This window comes from Molothrus aeneus, chromosome 8 (genome assembly GCF_037042795.1).
Source record: "Molothrus aeneus isolate 106 chromosome 8, BPBGC_Maene_1.0, whole genome shotgun sequence".
Classification (NCBI taxonomy): Eukaryota; Metazoa; Chordata; class Aves; order Passeriformes; family Icteridae; genus Molothrus; species Molothrus aeneus.
The window spans coordinates 7,449,569-7,463,306 of NC_089653.1; the positions used below are offsets into that span (position 1 = coordinate 7,449,569).

Here is a 13,738-nt window from a genome sequence, read left to right on the forward strand (position 1 = left end):
TGAGACTTGAAGAATAGACTGGGTGTTCCTAAAAGCATCTAAAATATATATTAATTCAACTATTTTTATTATTTTCATGGGGAAAAAAAAGACTAACTCTTCTCCCTGGGAATTTAATGTGCAAACTGGGCCTCAAGCTAGTTTGTTTTTTCCCCATGATGGCTGTGGTGATTTCATGCTCAAGTGATGGATTGGTTAATGCACCCAACGCCTGGCAGATGTGCAGGACCACAGAAATGCTGCACCCTTCTCCCATCATGTGACGCTGCTTTTAACCAAGTTGTTACAAAGCAGTTAAACCCTTTACAACCTCTGTAGGAAAATGATGATACTGTCTATTTAAATGTCTTAAAGCTGCATAATCCATAAATGTTCACTTACTGTGTGATTTCAGTCGGTTTGTCTTAGCATACTTTAAAATGCATATCCTGCCTGTGAAGTGTTTGGCAGCAGTGTCTGTTTTGTTGAGGAATGGCACATGAAGTGAATGGTGGTTTCTGTTGGTTGTTCATACAAACTGTTCAGTAATGCACTTGCAGTCCTCTGTTGAAGGTACATTGTCTGGTGACATAGGTGTATTATTAACCACCTTCTCATTCCCTTTCCTTCCCCCCAAAATGTTTGACAGTAACTAATATAAATGTGGTTGTGATGTTGTTCAACCCAGAGAAGTCCATTCTGAAAGGATCTAACGATTCCCCTGTGATGTTTGCTGAGCAGAGGTTGCAGCTGTGATGCTCCAGAAAGTGGAGCTAAAGAAAAACAATCTCTTTTATTTCACAGGAACTGCATCAACAGAGAGCCAGGGAGAGCTTTGAAAACTATGGGACTTAGTTTGAAGTTCAAAATCTGCATAAATGCATGGTTCCTATTACAGTCAGTGGCTGTTGCATGCACTGGGATAGACAGACTGCTTCTGAACTGACTTTGTCCCTTCAAACTCTCTGAGCCAAATCCAAACTTTGGCTATGCTAATGCCAGTTAAAAGTCAGCAGTGCTGTGTGTGCTGGAGGCAGGTTGGGTCACCTACACCCTCAGATAAATGAGCAAGGAGGACTCTCCTTACTAAAAGTTGTCACTATTTTTTTCATGGAGGCAGATACTTCAAAATATTTGCACTAAAAACAAGCTATATATTAGTACTTTTGATTTATCCATTAATATAGTTTAAATGACAAAGGATTGTGCAGCTTTGGCAATTTTAAAAGCATTTTTACTGTAAGAGTGTTTACTATTAAAAATGACTGTAGTTTTCTTAAGGACCCATAGGAAATTGAGGGCAGTGAGGAAATGTAGGGTTAAAAATAACATGGTTCCTTTTTCCCTAGCCCTGTCATAGTGGAAATCCCACATTTTGGATCAATGCGAGGCAAGGAACGAGAGCTGATCGTCCTCCGGAGTGAGAACGGTGAAACGTGGAAGGAGCACCAGTATGACAGCAAACATGAAGACTTAACTGAAATACTTAATGGCATGGATGAAGGTAAATATTTTCTCAAAGCTTTAGCCTTGCCTTTGTGAAGGCTTGCTAACATGGGCTGACTAAAGCAAACTAAAATAAAACAGTGCAGGAGATGTCTGACTTCAGGGAATACAGTGTGTGTTCCATATTAAACTGATGGAAAGGGCGTAAGGAGAAACTGTTCTGCAGTGGCCTGAGGACATCCTGAAATGAGTGGTGAATTTTGGTCTGAAGTCTTGCCAAGCTTAAGCAGAGTTTGCACAGTTGCTTTCCAGCATGAATTTGAGAATAACACCCAGCTGGAGGCACACGTGTGTGTGCTGCTCAGGCAGGGCCACAGGAAGGTCATTGCAAACCAACAATGAAGTGTAAATATCAGCTCTATGGGGCCTTCCCACGGCCCCTAGAGCATTCTTATTTCAAATGGTCTTGTTAGAGATTGCCTCCCACAAGTACACAGCCTGCCTTCCTGATGCCCATCTGGGAAGTCTGGCTCCCTTGTTTTGCTTGAGCATTGCTGTTGGTGCGAGAGTCCCTCAAGATGAGGGGACCCAGCTGTACAAATCCCTCAGAAGATGCTCTCACAGATGGTCCCTGAAGACAAATCATGGGCAAAGCCAGGCTGTGGGGCTGCAGTGATCCCTTGGCACCACTGCTTTCTTTTCCTGGCAAGCATTTTTCAATCCTCGTGCTGATAAACCATTGCTTGAGCTCTTTGCATCTGAGTGTGAATGAAACAGTTCGTGGTGTGATCTTTGGTTTTGTGGAAGGATTTATCCACAGGATTTTCCCTGGATAACCTACAGAAAGTCATAGTGTGAGTACAAGCTGCGGGAAAGTCCTTTCATCATCAGCACAAGCAGGTGAAGGAAATGAAGAGGCTGTGGATGGCAGCTCTGGCAGTATCTGTGGGGCAGCTCTGCCTTTGATTTTGGCCTCTCCTTGTTTGATGAGCCACAGCAAAAGGCATGCCTTGGGAATGTGGGAGTTGTGCTGCTGTGAGGGTCTCCCTGGTCATCTGAAATACAGTATTTTTTATCGATTTCCTGATCTTCTGGCAATGAGGGCAACAGGAAAGGCTTCACTTTGAAGTATTTGAACTACACCTGAGTTTGTACAAACACAAAGCAACAGCAAAGATCTGCTTGTTTCATGAGGATCTATTGTAGCTATTTATTTCAAAATAGATGTAATAGGAACAACCAGACAGGAGGGCAGAAAAAGTGCAGATGTTCTGCCAGTGAGTTTGGAAAAATAAATTAAACCTCATCACTGAGGAGTACCTAAAAGCCGTGGAACAGGCAAGAGATGGTCATGGTCCAGGATAGTATGGCTTGGGGAATTATGATTGCTGCAGGATTGAATGCAGTAGTTGCAGCCTTTGAAAAAGAAAAATCTCACCACTGCCCCTCCTTCTCTGCACACTGGCATGGGATCAGAAGTGATGATTTGCTATTTGGGTGAAGCAGTGGTGCCTTGACAGGGGTGAGGTGGTCAGCACTGATCAGCAGCTTGCTTATTTGCTTCATGAGCTTTTCTATCTGAGCTTAGTTTGATTTGGGAATGGGAAATATGGGCACAGAAATATTGTTCTGAAGTGCTGCAGCTTGCAACACTTAGGGAAGAGCTCGCATATGGATAAATTGACAATTTACAGAGATGAGCTCAACAAATAAAAACACTTTGAGGGAAGTGGGCATGAAGCCCTCGGTACTTAGAGCCTAAAATAGTAAGTTTCACAATATGGAGCCATAGGACAATTTTCTGATCTACTCAGGGTTTCAGGTGGCTCTTTCCTTCTGGGGAACTGCTCTTTGAGGTTGGTGGGTGTAAGTGCAGCCAAATAATCACACAAAGTATGATGGACCTTATTCTGTTAGAGTGAAAATATTTGACACCTTAAAAGCCAAACCTCAGGAATGGCTTCTACAAATCCAGTCAATCATTTGTGAGAGGAAAAGGAGAAAAATACTGTAGACACGTTCACTGTAGTGATTATTTGTTCAGTTTGTTTTAGCTTAATCCTTCTCTAGCTAGGAAAGCAAAATAAAATGAAAAACACCATGCATTAAAATAGTGCAACGGTTTTGACAAATTCCACCATTGTTAAATGACACCTTTGCAATGTAAAAGGCCTTCCAAGCAATGACCAAAAAATTACAAATTTGTAGACTTGAGTGGGTTGGCTTTTTTTTCATCTGAACTATTGGTGTTTTGTTACAAAATACCACAGCCAGACTTGGCTCAGGGGGAGTATCTTGCATCTCAGAAGACATAACTTTGGAAGAAGTTTTATTCCAGGTGTGAACTCTGGAGGCAGAAGCAAGCTTTAATTTAAATAAAAAGCAGCCACATAGTCATTTAGAGAAATTTAGTGTGTTTTTGCAAGAAAACTCATCTGCATAATCATCTCTAGGTGCCAGGAGGTGCTGCAGGAGTGCCCATTTTCTGTTAATAGCAGCTTCTCTGTCAAACGTGCTGTGATCACAAGTCCTTTCCTACCCTGTAGTGCAGGAGGGCAATCAGACCTTTATTGCAGCTCCTTAACAGGCCAAGTTTTAGTGATGCAGTTTGCTGCTGTGTTTGGTTGTTCCGGCTTTGCTCTCCCCCTTAAGAACAAAACCAAACATGCTCTGAAAAACTCTCAGCAAATACTGCAGGGAACCTTCTGAGATTTATAGTGTAGCTCTACCATTTAGCTTTTAGGAAATCAGGAGTAAATTGCTGAATAAAAACTAAACATGAATTTCACTAATAATCACCCTTGAGAAGGTTTCCTGGGGTAAAAGAAAATTCTACAGAAAATATAAAGAAAATAGAATTATCATTTAGAAAATAATTCTGCATGCAGGGATGAGAGCAAGGACATCCCTCAGTCACAAAGCAGAAGCTTGCTCTGTGCTGGGAGCAGCACCATCTGCTGGGAAACCTCGTCCTAGACCCCAGAGGCTCCCGGGCAGGAGGCACTGCTCCAGGGCTGGTGCACCATCAAATAACAGCAGGACTTCGGGGTTATTATAATGAGAGAGCAGTGAACCATGATGTAAAGAGCCTGGGTTTTTTGGTGCAGTCAGGTTTCTGCTTAAATAGGTTTTATTTTAAGGAGGGTGCTGCACTTTGGCAAATACAGGGAACTTGGCATTTTTAGGAGTAGGAGGAGTGTGGCTCCAAACACAAGGGTAGCAATTCACAGCTCTTGGCCATATTACATTTATTTATACTTTGATCAAATAAAATGTATGTATTTCTGGAATTTATTATTTTTTTAGGAAGAAGCTCTCTGCCTTGTAATTGGTAAATACATCATGTTTTCAGACAAGCTCCTTTTATAGATAACTTGTGTTTGCTTTTAACATTCCTTCACCCTTTAGAGGTACCTGTAGACAAATTGTGGGCACAAATGCACACACTGGGGTAGCTAATATTTTAAAAGTTATTTGCAAACTAGGGAGTGAGCCAAGAAATGCAAATGCTTGTGGCTGCAGTAAGCTTGCAGCTGCACAGTGTGGTTTCAGATGGGAAGCAGGAGTTTTTACATAACTGAATCGACAGATCAAACCAGAGTGTGACCTTGTTTATGCTTGAAGTTTAAAATACCACCATAAATCACTCTGCAGTGATTTTACCATCTTTCCAAGAAAGGTTTTTAAACATATTGCTGTTAAACTGTATGCTGTGAATAGCAGGATAAAAGACCACACAAAAATAGCCATAAAGGACATTGCCTTATTTGAGGGTGAAACATCCTTGTGGCACTGGGAGTGTCTGGTTGTGTGTGTGAAACGCTGAGGCTGGGAGGGTGGGTCTGGCTATCAGCACCTTCCTGCCTTCAGCTGCTCCTTGCCATTTGCTCTCCCTGCCTCCATCCCCCTCCTGGATTTTTCTCCATGTGGAAGCTGCCTCCTGCATGCTGTGCTTTGAGTGCAGCAATTCCTGAATGGGCACAGCTCTGTGTGGGGAGATCTGGGACCCTGTGCTCACCCCACCCTGCAGCCTGGGCTCTGTGACAGGGTCAGCTCTGCTTCAGCCAGGACTGAGGCAGGGTTGCACAACTCAGAGCTGTTCAGTCAGGTGAGATTTGCTTTTTCAGTGCTAGCAAAATTCTTTTGAGGCCCTGGCAAGGAAAACCAGATCCACACAAAGACACCTTGAAGCTCATGAAATTTCCAGGTGTTCTGTGACTTGCCTTGTTCTATTTTGAGTCAGAAGATTCTTGCTCTGAGTTACCTTATCTGAAAGTAAAAAAAGAAAGGTATTAGATGTGGATGAACTTGATCCACAAATGCCTCTCACCAGAGAGAACTGGTGTGATTGCTTTCCTTGACCTGAGACAGCCTGTGTGAGGTCCCTCTTGACCTTGGAGGACATGGCTGGGTTTCTCTTCTCCAGTCCTGGAGCCTTAATGTTCATGTGGCAGCGTGCACCACACTCTGTGATGTTCTTTCCCTGCCTCCTTCCCCTCTGTCCATCTCCTCTCTCCTCCGTCACCCCTGTGGAAGATCAGGCACCAAACCATTGCAGGATAAGTGTACCACACACATGGGTGGCAGGAGAAGACTTCTGCACACATTATATTCACAACACCTTTCTCTTGACTCACTACAGCTGAGTGGCTGTAAGAGTTCTTGGGCTGTTAGCACAAGCCTGGCAGACAGTGGCATTGGGAGATGCTTCCCAGTTCTGCCACTGACCTTTCTGCTTTGCCTCTCCATGCTTTGCTATCCCTATCTCCATGATGGGGTGCACAGCATACTGCTCTGTGGCTAAAACCCCTTCCCTGCAAAACCCAACCATCTAACCAAAAAATGCTTCAAGGTTTATCATTGAAACACTCTGCCCAGGAATGAAGTGTCAGCAGCTGAGGGAAATAGTAATGATGATATCTCCCTCTGTAAAATGCATGAGGTGTGTTTGGGAAACGTGACCTCTCCCAGGACTAGTTTTCCCTGTTTCATTAATTCTGTCATGCTAACACTGCATTTCTCAGGGCAGTGAGAGACGTGGTTTGATTGCTTATCATCTTTTTTTTTTCTTTTCCCTGTTAGAGGGCAACTTCATATAGGAGCTTACATATGTATTATCCAAACATAACCTCCCTATATATTGTCCAACTCCTCTCCATGCCTGACTGTTGCTCTGCCGCTCTTATCTTCCTGTCTTCCTCCTCTGAAGGAGAGTGCCTGCCAGGCTCAAAGGACTTTGAAATGTTCTTGTACAAATCACTATTTTTCCACTTCAGGAGAATTTTAATTATTCTTCACCTCTGTGAGCATTTTACAGTGGGTTTTTTCTCTAGCAACAAACAGGAGATGATGAGGATTTACCAGTCAAGATGATACCTGCCTGGGAGTTTAGGAATCCAGTTTGTCTCCTGCACAAGCTGTTGCTTCCAGAGGCTGCAGGCAGAGTGACTAATTCATTAGAGGGCTCCAGATATCAATCTCTGAGTCAAAGTAAATGGAAGCTGACATTATGATAAGAAATTATCCACTTCTGGTAGGTACATATGATCCACAGCAACACTGTGAGATTAATCCAAACTATCTGCTGAATGTTTTAAAATGGAAAACTGACATTTTACCAAATTTGCATTCTAATTCTTTTGGAATTGTAATTGAGCTTACATGTTTAGAGGAGGAAAATGTCTCAGTCACAAAAAGTATTTTACAAGTGTCTTTTGTCTTAGTATTATTTCTGATCTTCCTGCTTTCTCTTGCTGAATCTGATAAAAATGTCATCTTTTGAGGAACAAACTTTATTTAGAAATTCACTTTTTCATGAGGAAAATAAGTGCTGAAATTTGTGGAGTGCTGCAATGAAATCCAATTAGAATAGATAAAAAGGCCAGGTGCTAGAAGTTACAAGGAGAAATGCATGACAGTTATATAATTATCTCCATTTGTGTATGGTGTTTATATTGCAGGAATTTCACCAATGCATTTTGGCACCAATGCAAATAGATATATGTATATATACACACATACACATCCACGTGCAGTTGCAAAAGTCAAATTTTTTGTTGTATCAGAGTTTTCCCCAGTGCATATATGGGGAAAACTATGTCATGTGCTTAACTAATTAACAGGGATAGGTACTCTATGCAGCTTTCTGAGCCCTGGTGACCCTACAAACTGGTATTGTGGCTGAGGGCACTAATGGTTGATAACCTGACTCTGTTTCAGTTGTATGTGAGGATATCTAAGGTTCTCTAGGAACTGAGGGGCACACTGATTTATTTTGGGACAGATAACCAAATGGCTGGAATCCTGATGGGGAAGGGAAGCTCGCTCTTGGTTCACTGGTGGTGCTGGGAGACAGCTCTGTTGCTTCCACAGTTTCATGGAGAGCTCGGTGTCTGGTTGGGATTTTTTGGATGCCAGTCTGGGCAATAACTGTCTCAAGTGCCTCAGGTGGCCAAGCTCTGGATTGCACACCTGGCATGAAGGGAGATAGGTCATGGACTGACTGTGATCTCCTGTGGTTTGCTTTATGTCAGAACTATATGGAGAAAGAGGCTGGGAATGATATGGAGCTATGCTCCGAAAGATCAGATAGAAACAAGAGAGGGAAGAAGCTTGACTATCTCCTTCAGCCCTCCTTGGACTTCTATGCTGTGTGACAAACCTGTCATTCTGTGGCAGCTGCTGAGACTGTCACACCTAGGGATTTCCCTGAGGGATTCAAAGGATTCTATACCTGACTATTTAGGTGTCCTAGCAAGTGTTTTTGCCTATTGCAGTTGGCCCTCATTGTCAAGATTTATACAAAAGTTCACAGAAAAAACAAACCTTAACTGATAACTGATAGCGCTGCATGACTTTTTTTTTACTGCTGTAGTAAATAAACAATAATAAACCTCCCAACCTTCTTGGGCATTTTATGGCTTATTCAAAGGCCCAGATGTGTGTGGGATGGACCTGGGGATGCCTGAATGATTTACCTGTCTGTGCCCACAGAACTGGACAGCGCGGAGGAGCTGGAGAAGAAGCGGATCTGCAGGATCGTCACCAAGGACTTCCCCCAGTACTTCGCCGTGGTTTCCCGCATCAAGCAGGAGAGCAACCAGATCGGGCCCGAGGGCGGCGTGCTGAGCAGCACCACGGTGCCACGGGTGCAGGCCGCCTTCCCCGAGGGGGCTCTGACCAAGAGGATCCGCGTGGGGCTCCAGGTAAGGCTGCTTTAGTGCAGCTTCTCTCAGTGCACCTGGCTGGATGCACGAGACTGGAAACCACGGAGCTTCCAGGAGCTTACACTGCTCCTCAGCAGTGGGGCTTCTTCACACCTGAGCTCTGAGTTGGCACAAATCTGCCTGGGCACGTCAGTGTCCCTGAGGCACGGGTGGTGCACAGTCCTCCTCCCTGTGGCACAAGCCCAGCTGCCCTTGGATCACCTCCATGGTCATTGCTTAGCATCCCAGGAATGGAGAGAGGGAAGCAAAGACCTGGAGCCATCACAGTCCCAGCAACTCTATAGCCCCTGTGCAGTCCCTGTCTGCTGTGGCAAAGCAGCAGCTTGTGAACAGGGTCATTGGGCTGCCCTCTGCCATGGGAATGTGTTTGGTAGGGATTGCATGCAGCTGTTTGCCAGCTGTTACTGGGTCAAAAACCTCCCATCTGCTGTGTACATCTGCTATGTCTTAGGATACCAGTGGCATTTCTAGGGGTGAAATCTGGGAAGATTTCATCTAGGGGTGAAATCTGGGAAGAGCATATAGATTAAATTCTACGTTAACTGCACAGCAAGTGGAGAAATATTCTGTAGGAATAGGAGGCATCTTTGAGTTCAGTTAGTTATCGCTTAAAATTCCCTTAAGAGTATGACAAGTCTGATGGGTTCATGAAAAAGAGATGCTGGTTTGAATTAAAAACCTCCCATGTACATCTGCTGTGTCTTAGGATATTCACCACTGGCATTTCTAAGGGTGAAATCTGGGAAGAGCATATAGCTTAAATTCTACTTAAACTAACTGCACAGAAAGTGGAGAAACGTTCCGTAGGAATAGGAGGCATCTTTGAGTTCAGTTCATTATCATTTAAAATTCCCTTATAGTATGAAAAGTCTGATGGGTTCATGAAAAAGAGATGCTGGTTTGAATTGCAGTGCTTGAAATTCACGCTGAAACATTTCTGTTAAAGATATTTCACATCTCCAGATGGTTAATCTTGAGAAAATGGAAGTTGTGCTGTTCTGGTTATGCAGTTGCCTTGCCAGAGCTCTCCAGTGTGAGGGGAGTATGACAGCTCTGTATGCAGTGTTGTGACTGCTGAGGCTGCAGTGTAACTGCATGTTCTCTGCATATCAGTGCACTCTGCAATTTGAATTATAGCAAGTCATGGGTCAGCCTGATTGAAACAGACATGAAAGTTTAAAAAAATTAAAATGGCAAATGGATGAAAACTCCCATTGCCATGTCTATCACTTTTGACTGTAGAAAATGTGAAATTTACCTCTAAGTCTTTTCTAACTTCATGCATTCTTTGTGATTTGACCCAAACAAGTATTTCTTTCTAATAATCACAGGAAGCACTGAGTACAGAGGTCAGTTGGGAGTGCAGTGTTCCTCAAGAGCATGAATCTGTGTTTGGCAGAGATGTAAGAATTGTCTATCACCTCCAGGAGACAGTGTCTAGTTTGCACTTCTCAAGTGCAAAATAGGCCTGGTTTTGCATTTTGAAATTGTATGTAATGTTAGTAATCACTGCAAATTAAGAGCAAAACCAAACATGCTCTGAAAAACTCTCAGCAAATACTGCAGGGAACCTTCTGAGATTTATAGTGTAGCTCTACCATTTAGCATTTAGGAAATCAGGAGTAAGTTGTTGAATAAAAACCAAACATGAATTTCGCTAATAATCACCCTTGAGAAGGTTTCCTGGGGTAAAAGAAAATTCTACAGAAAATATAAAGAAAATAGAATTATCATTTAGAAAATAATTCTGCATGACTATAAACAGTTTGTAGCTCTAGTTTAAGTATGTTCCCCATGTTGACAGGCTCAACCAGTTCCAGAAGAGATTGTCAAAAAAATCCTTGGAAACAAAGCAACATTCAGTCCCATTGTCACTGTGGAGCCAAGAAGAAGAAAATTCCATAAGCCAATAACCATGACAATTCCTGTGCCACCTCCATCAGGAGAAGGAGTAACCAACGGGTACAAAGGAGACACGACTCCCAGCCTTCGACTCCTATGTAGCATTACAGGTTAGAGAAAACCCTGCTCTCTGCCAAGGTTGCTGTGGCAGCAGCTCTGTGCTCACTCTCAAAACTCCTGCATTCCAGTAAGGGGACCTTGTATGCTGGGCCACTGGGGCTCAGGTCAGTTCTCCTGAGCAAAGCCAGCTGAGGTTATTTCCAAGGCTCCCGCTGGTTCCCTGAGCTTTGTATCTGGTCCCATTGTAAAAGTACTCTCCCAACGCATGTTAAATTTCAGTCTTGGTTGTTAAACGTGCTTTTCAGTAAAAGTAGCTTGCAGAAGCAATTCTGTCTTAGTTGATATCAAGGGGGGGGGTTGCTGTTGACTTGTAGGTATGTTCTTTGCTTACATCTTTGTTTTTTGTTGTGCAACGTGTGATGCCGTGTAGCGTTGTTGATGCTCCATGATAACATGGAGCTGAGCTGTTGGAGAACATTATTGTCTAGGCTCTCTTTCAGTGTGTGGAGATAGAGATGTTCTTTATGCAGTCTGTGTGTGCCTAGTGTTTGAGAGGAAACCTGCCTGGTGTGTGTTTGCACAGGAGGCACTTCGCCCGCGCAGTGGGAGGATATCACGGGCACCACGCCGCTGACGTTTTCCAACGACTGCGTCTCCTTCACCACCAATGTTTCTGCCAGGTATGGGAGCAGACCCTGTCAGCTGCACCTCAGGTGTGCCTTCCCTTGGCCAGCACCTGGCTGGGGGGTTGTATTCTGGCGTTCTGGAAGCCTCTCAGGAGGCTGGCGAAGCGGGGATGGCCCAGATGCTGCTGTGTCACTGCCCATCAGCGTCCCACACACCCAAAGCTCTGGCCTGGCTGCGACAGGGGCTCCTGGCAGGCACACAGCCTCTTCCTCTGAAGGCTGCCATGCCACACAGGGCTTTGGTTTTTCTGTAAATGGCAACAGAGGAAGAAAGCTCAAAATGTTCATCCCGTTAAAAAAAAAAAAAAAGGGGGGTGGGGATTCATAAAAATGTGTTTGTTTAAAAATTTAAAAATGCTTAATTTCTGGCTGTGGGATTTTTAGTTGAAAAATATATTTAATTGCTTTCACAAAAATATATTTTGTAAAAAATTATGTTGAAATTAAGCTTGATGGACTTCATGGACTTACATGCTAAATGGAGGCATTTACCAGGATCTGTACAAATACTAGTGAAGAAAATTCATGGCATAGAAGGTAGAGAGTTTATCAATCAGTAAATGACATTGCAACTATAAAAACCTTTATGAAAAGAGAGAGAATTGCTGGAAAACCAAATAGATAAGGGCTGAAATATTGTGGGAAAGACTGATACAAAGTATAAATTATTTATAATTTGTATCATAGTTGTCTTCAAATTCTTAATCATAAGGTGAGAAATTAGCAATAAGGAACCCTTACCTGTCTCTGGAGACTTCACCAGAAACTTAAAATGGGCATATTTGGTTCAGCCTGAATAGATGTGATTTGCTGTGTGTGTTATAAAGGTGTTTGTTTTAGCAAATCAAATGTATAGTGAAGCATCAGCACATTACAGGAAATTAAAGAAGGTCACATGAAATTCAATTTCCTCACTTTGACTTCAAATGAGCCTTCAGATAGATAGTTTTATGAGACACCAGTGTGAAAAGGGTTAGATAAGTATGTCAGCATTTCATTGCCAGGTATTCCCATTTCTGGATGGTTAAACCTGTGCTGAGAGTAGAAGAAGAATTACAGCTCTGGCAATTTTGCAAGGACAGTACACATGCAAAATGACCAAGGATACAGGACACAGTTTCTCTTTAGGCCTTAAGCAATTGTTGGAGCATAATGAAAAGTTGATTTAATGGTTTGCTTTTCCCCACTCAGATTTTGGCTTGCAGACTGCCACCAAGTACTAGAGACTGTTGGGCTGGCAACACAGCTTTACAGAGAATTAATATGTGTTCCTTACATGGCAAAGTTTGTGATATTTGCCAAAATGAATGACCCCGTGGAATCCAATTTGCGCTGCTTCTGCATGACTGACGACAAAGTGGACAAAACTCTGGAGCAACAAGAGAACTTTGAGGAAGTTGCCAGGAGCAAAGACATTGAGGTACATTCCTTGCAGCTGGCTTCCTCCTTGTAGGTGGGCAGTGTGTTTTCCAAGTAGCAGCAGCTCCTGCAAAAGCCACACAAGCCCTGTTAAATAAAGGTTCACAGCAAGGCTGTGGCATGAAACTTCTCAAAGGAAGAACAGAACAGGATGAGACTGGAGGAGCATGAGGACTTGTGGGTGCCCCAGAGCAGTGTGCAGTGGGGTTTGCCCTCACTGCTGTCAAGTAGCCCTGGCTGGGCTTTGCAGACGGAGGGAATTCCTTCTCATTGGCCCTGTAGGCACACAGGCATGAGTAGGACTGGCTTATGGTGAAATCAGAGTCACTAACTTAATATTTCTCTAAGAAAATTACACACTCTTACTTTAGAAAAGCCAGTCAGGTGGCTTGTGGTTTTCCAAACTGCCTGTACTCATAATACCTTGCCATAATGCACAGTGATATTCTAATTTGTTGTTGAATGTAACCAAGTGGGACTTGTGTTAAACTCAGGAATGATGTTGGGGGAAATCGTGATGTTTATATGCATGAATCTACTATTAAAAGAGGTTTTATTGACTTTTATTTCTTGCTTTGATAGGTTCTTGAAGGAAAACCTATTTATGTTGATTGCTATGGAAATCTGGCCCCTTTGACTAAAGGAGGACAGCAGCTTGTTTTTAATTTTTATGCTTTCAAAGAAAATAGACTGCCATTCTCTATCAAGGTAAAACAAAAACTAAATAAATGATCCTGTTGCTTCCCTCCCTTCCCACAGTCCCACTTCCCTTTTTCAGCCCTACAGGACTACCTTGCCCCTGGGATGTAAGTGTAGTTCTTTAATATGTGAATAACATGGAGAGGGTGCTTTGCTTGAAGCCACAGCAGAACTGCTGGCACATCCGGGAACAGAATACCCATGATACAGATTGACAGCCTTTTACTAAAGCCATATCTCAAATTGGAACCCTCACATATTCACCAGTAGGTCACAATTTCTGAGGGATTAAGCAAAGGAGATGCATTCAATAACATCCTG

General features: G+C 43.1%; 1 protein-coding gene across 1 annotated transcript in view; it reads left to right on the forward strand.

The window, feature by feature from the left end:
* The window catches only part of ANK3 (ankyrin 3), a 192,890-nt gene that overhangs the window by 138,475 nt on the left and 40,677 nt on the right, over positions 1–13,738 (forward strand). Inside the window, exons 28-33 of the mRNA XM_066555067.1 lie at positions 1,329–1,483; positions 8,419–8,630; positions 10,456–10,663; positions 11,197–11,293; positions 12,491–12,719; positions 13,301–13,426. Coding sequence (XP_066411164.1) covers positions 1,329–1,483; positions 8,419–8,630; positions 10,456–10,663; positions 11,197–11,293; positions 12,491–12,719; positions 13,301–13,426 — 1,027 coding nt within the window. The remainder of the gene's footprint in view (positions 1–1,328; positions 1,484–8,418; positions 8,631–10,455; positions 10,664–11,196; positions 11,294–12,490; positions 12,720–13,300; positions 13,427–13,738) is intronic.